The following is a 2,407-nucleotide window of genomic DNA, read 5'->3' as shown; positions in this document are numbered from 1 at the left end:
AAAAGTAATAGAATGCATATATCATGCATTCCATAACACTTCCAGTAGTGCTGTTGAACTGTTAAAACCCTGAATGTAGAGTTTCCAAGTAGCAGTTGGTGGTTTTGAACTGCGGACCCTATGGTTCACAGTCCACTGCTAACCCTACAGTGCCCCACCAGGAGTCCAGTTATTGTTGCTGTTGTTGTTAAGTGCCGTAGTGTAGGTTCTGACCCATAACAACCCTGTATAGGGTTTCCAAGGAGGGACTGGTGAGCTTGAACCACTGACCTTCTGGTTCAAATGACATTGCAGTCAGGCACATTAACCCACAGCACCACACCAGGACTCTGAGAGTCCAGTAGCAACCCACAATTAAATACAAAAGTACTTCTGCAAAGAAACAAATATTGTCACTCTGGTGATGGTTATGGTGGTGTGCTGTGGAGTCAGTTCTGACTCACAGCGACCCTGCATAGAGTATCCAAGACTGTATATCTTAATGGGAGCAGAAAGCCTCAGCTTTCACCTGTGGAAAAGCTGGCAGTTTTGAACTACTGACCTTGAGGATAGCAGCTCAACTAGTAACCACTAACCCCACATCAATTGAGGTAAGTTTTTGTCACAAAATGTGCTTTGGCTCTCCAAATTTTTGTTATTTGATTTTTTTAAAAGAAGAATAGAAGATAAAGTATTGTGAACCTACTTTTAATCTGTTTTATTGATAATCAATTTAAAATAGGTTATCTACCATGACTCATTTTTAAGCTATGCTATAACCGCAGATAGTTCTAAAGAGAAAATTGGAAAAAAGGAAGACAGAAAAGATTGCAACGTCTTTTTGAGCCACAAGGTCAGCAGTTCAAGCTCACCAGCCACTTCTCAGAAACCCTACACAGGGTCACTCTGAGTCAGAACTGACTCAACGGCACTTAGGAACAGCAACAACTATAAATAATACAATAATTTGATGACTCAGTATAATTCTATTCTTTTATAAAAGCACACCTATTTTATGAAAAGAGTGATGGGTAATAAGAGGACAAAATAGCACATTTTGTTATGTGAACACAAAAGTGATATCCATAAAATAAATACATTGTTGTTGTCTTTGAGTCAGTTCTGACTCAGAGTGACCCTGCATTGGGTTTCCGAGGAGCAACCGGTGGGTTTAAAAAACTGATCTTGCAGCTCAAACCAACCTTACTGTACAGTACATTATCCTGCAATGCCACATACTAATTCTGAATTAATAGAACTAACTAATTCTAATTCAGAATTAGCCAAACAAAATAAGATGCCCTGGTGGCACTGTAGGACAAGCACTGGACTTCTAAGCACCAGGTCAGCAGTTCAAACCTACCAACTGCTCTGTAGGAGAAAGATGAGGCTATCTGCTCCCCTAAAGATTTTGTCTTGATAATCCTCTATAGCGACCCCTGTGGTTGAAAATTGACACAGCAGTGATCTTTCGTTGTTGCTGTAAACAGCAAACATATGTGCAAATAAAGCTACTAGTTGAAATTAATTCAGAAAAAAAATGCTAAAAAATTATGGAGAGAGAGAGAGAGATTTGGTTTTACTAATAAAGAAGCTAGTGATTAGATAGTTTCCACTATAAATTTATGTGATTATTAACCATCAGACTGCTCTCTCCAAAAACTAGTCATTTGGTCATTTAAAAAAAAGGGGGGTGGGGGCAAGTTAATTCAAAGGAATTTATTTCCTTAGTAGAATCATGGCCAGTGGTAAAGAAAATATTTGAAAATTTTAAATCACTGGTCTTACCTCCTCCCTCTGAATTTAATAATTCCATTTTAAAAGACTTTTCCAGTTCAGGGATAGAATTATCCGTGATGTTGACAGATACATATTTATATCTTTCTCCTGGTTGAAATTCTAAGGTACCAGCAACACTCTGAAAAGCAAATAAAATATTTTTCCATTAAACTATAATTAATCTGTATATGAGTTTACAAGGTGAAAATATTTGCTATATCCCACATTGTTATGTACTCAAATAGAGAAACAGAAGTTAAAAATAAACTTGAAACTATGTAATGGCATGAATGATATTGCATATAAATGCTAAATAAATATTCTCCAATGAAATTAAAGTTTTGGTGTAGAATAAGCACTAAACTGCTAACACCAATGTCGGTGGTACAAATTAACCAGATAATCCTACGAAACAATGAGTCAGAACCGACTCGACAGCACATAACAAGAACAAAAACAAAAACAAATAAATTAGAAGGATTCTTAGTTACCTACTCATCTAAAAATTAGAAATTTAAATAGATGACATCTATAAAGTCCTAAAGTATTAATTCAGTGAGATACGAAAAATTCTTGAGACCAAATATAATGGGCTTCAAAAGGTTCATAGAAAAATGAATAATGAACTTTTTCCATGAACTTTTTAAAA

The 2,407-nt window shown here is 35.9% G+C and overlaps 1 protein-coding gene across 1 annotated transcript in view; it reads right to left on the bottom strand.

Moving 5' to 3' along the window:
• The window catches only part of GPR98 (G protein-coupled receptor 98), a 962,819-nt gene that overhangs the window by 847,687 nt on the left and 112,725 nt on the right, over positions 1–2,407 (bottom strand). The window contains 1 exon segment of the mRNA XM_006875701.1: positions 1,768–1,897. Within this exon segment, the coding sequence (XP_006875763.1) occupies positions 1,768–1,897 (130 nt within the window).

This window comes from Chrysochloris asiatica, unplaced genomic scaffold, assembly GCF_000296735.1.
Source record: "Chrysochloris asiatica unplaced genomic scaffold, ChrAsi1.0 scaffold00336, whole genome shotgun sequence".
Classification (NCBI taxonomy): Eukaryota; Metazoa; Chordata; class Mammalia; order Afrosoricida; family Chrysochloridae; genus Chrysochloris; species Chrysochloris asiatica.
This window is presented reverse-complemented; position numbering and strand designations above follow the sequence as displayed.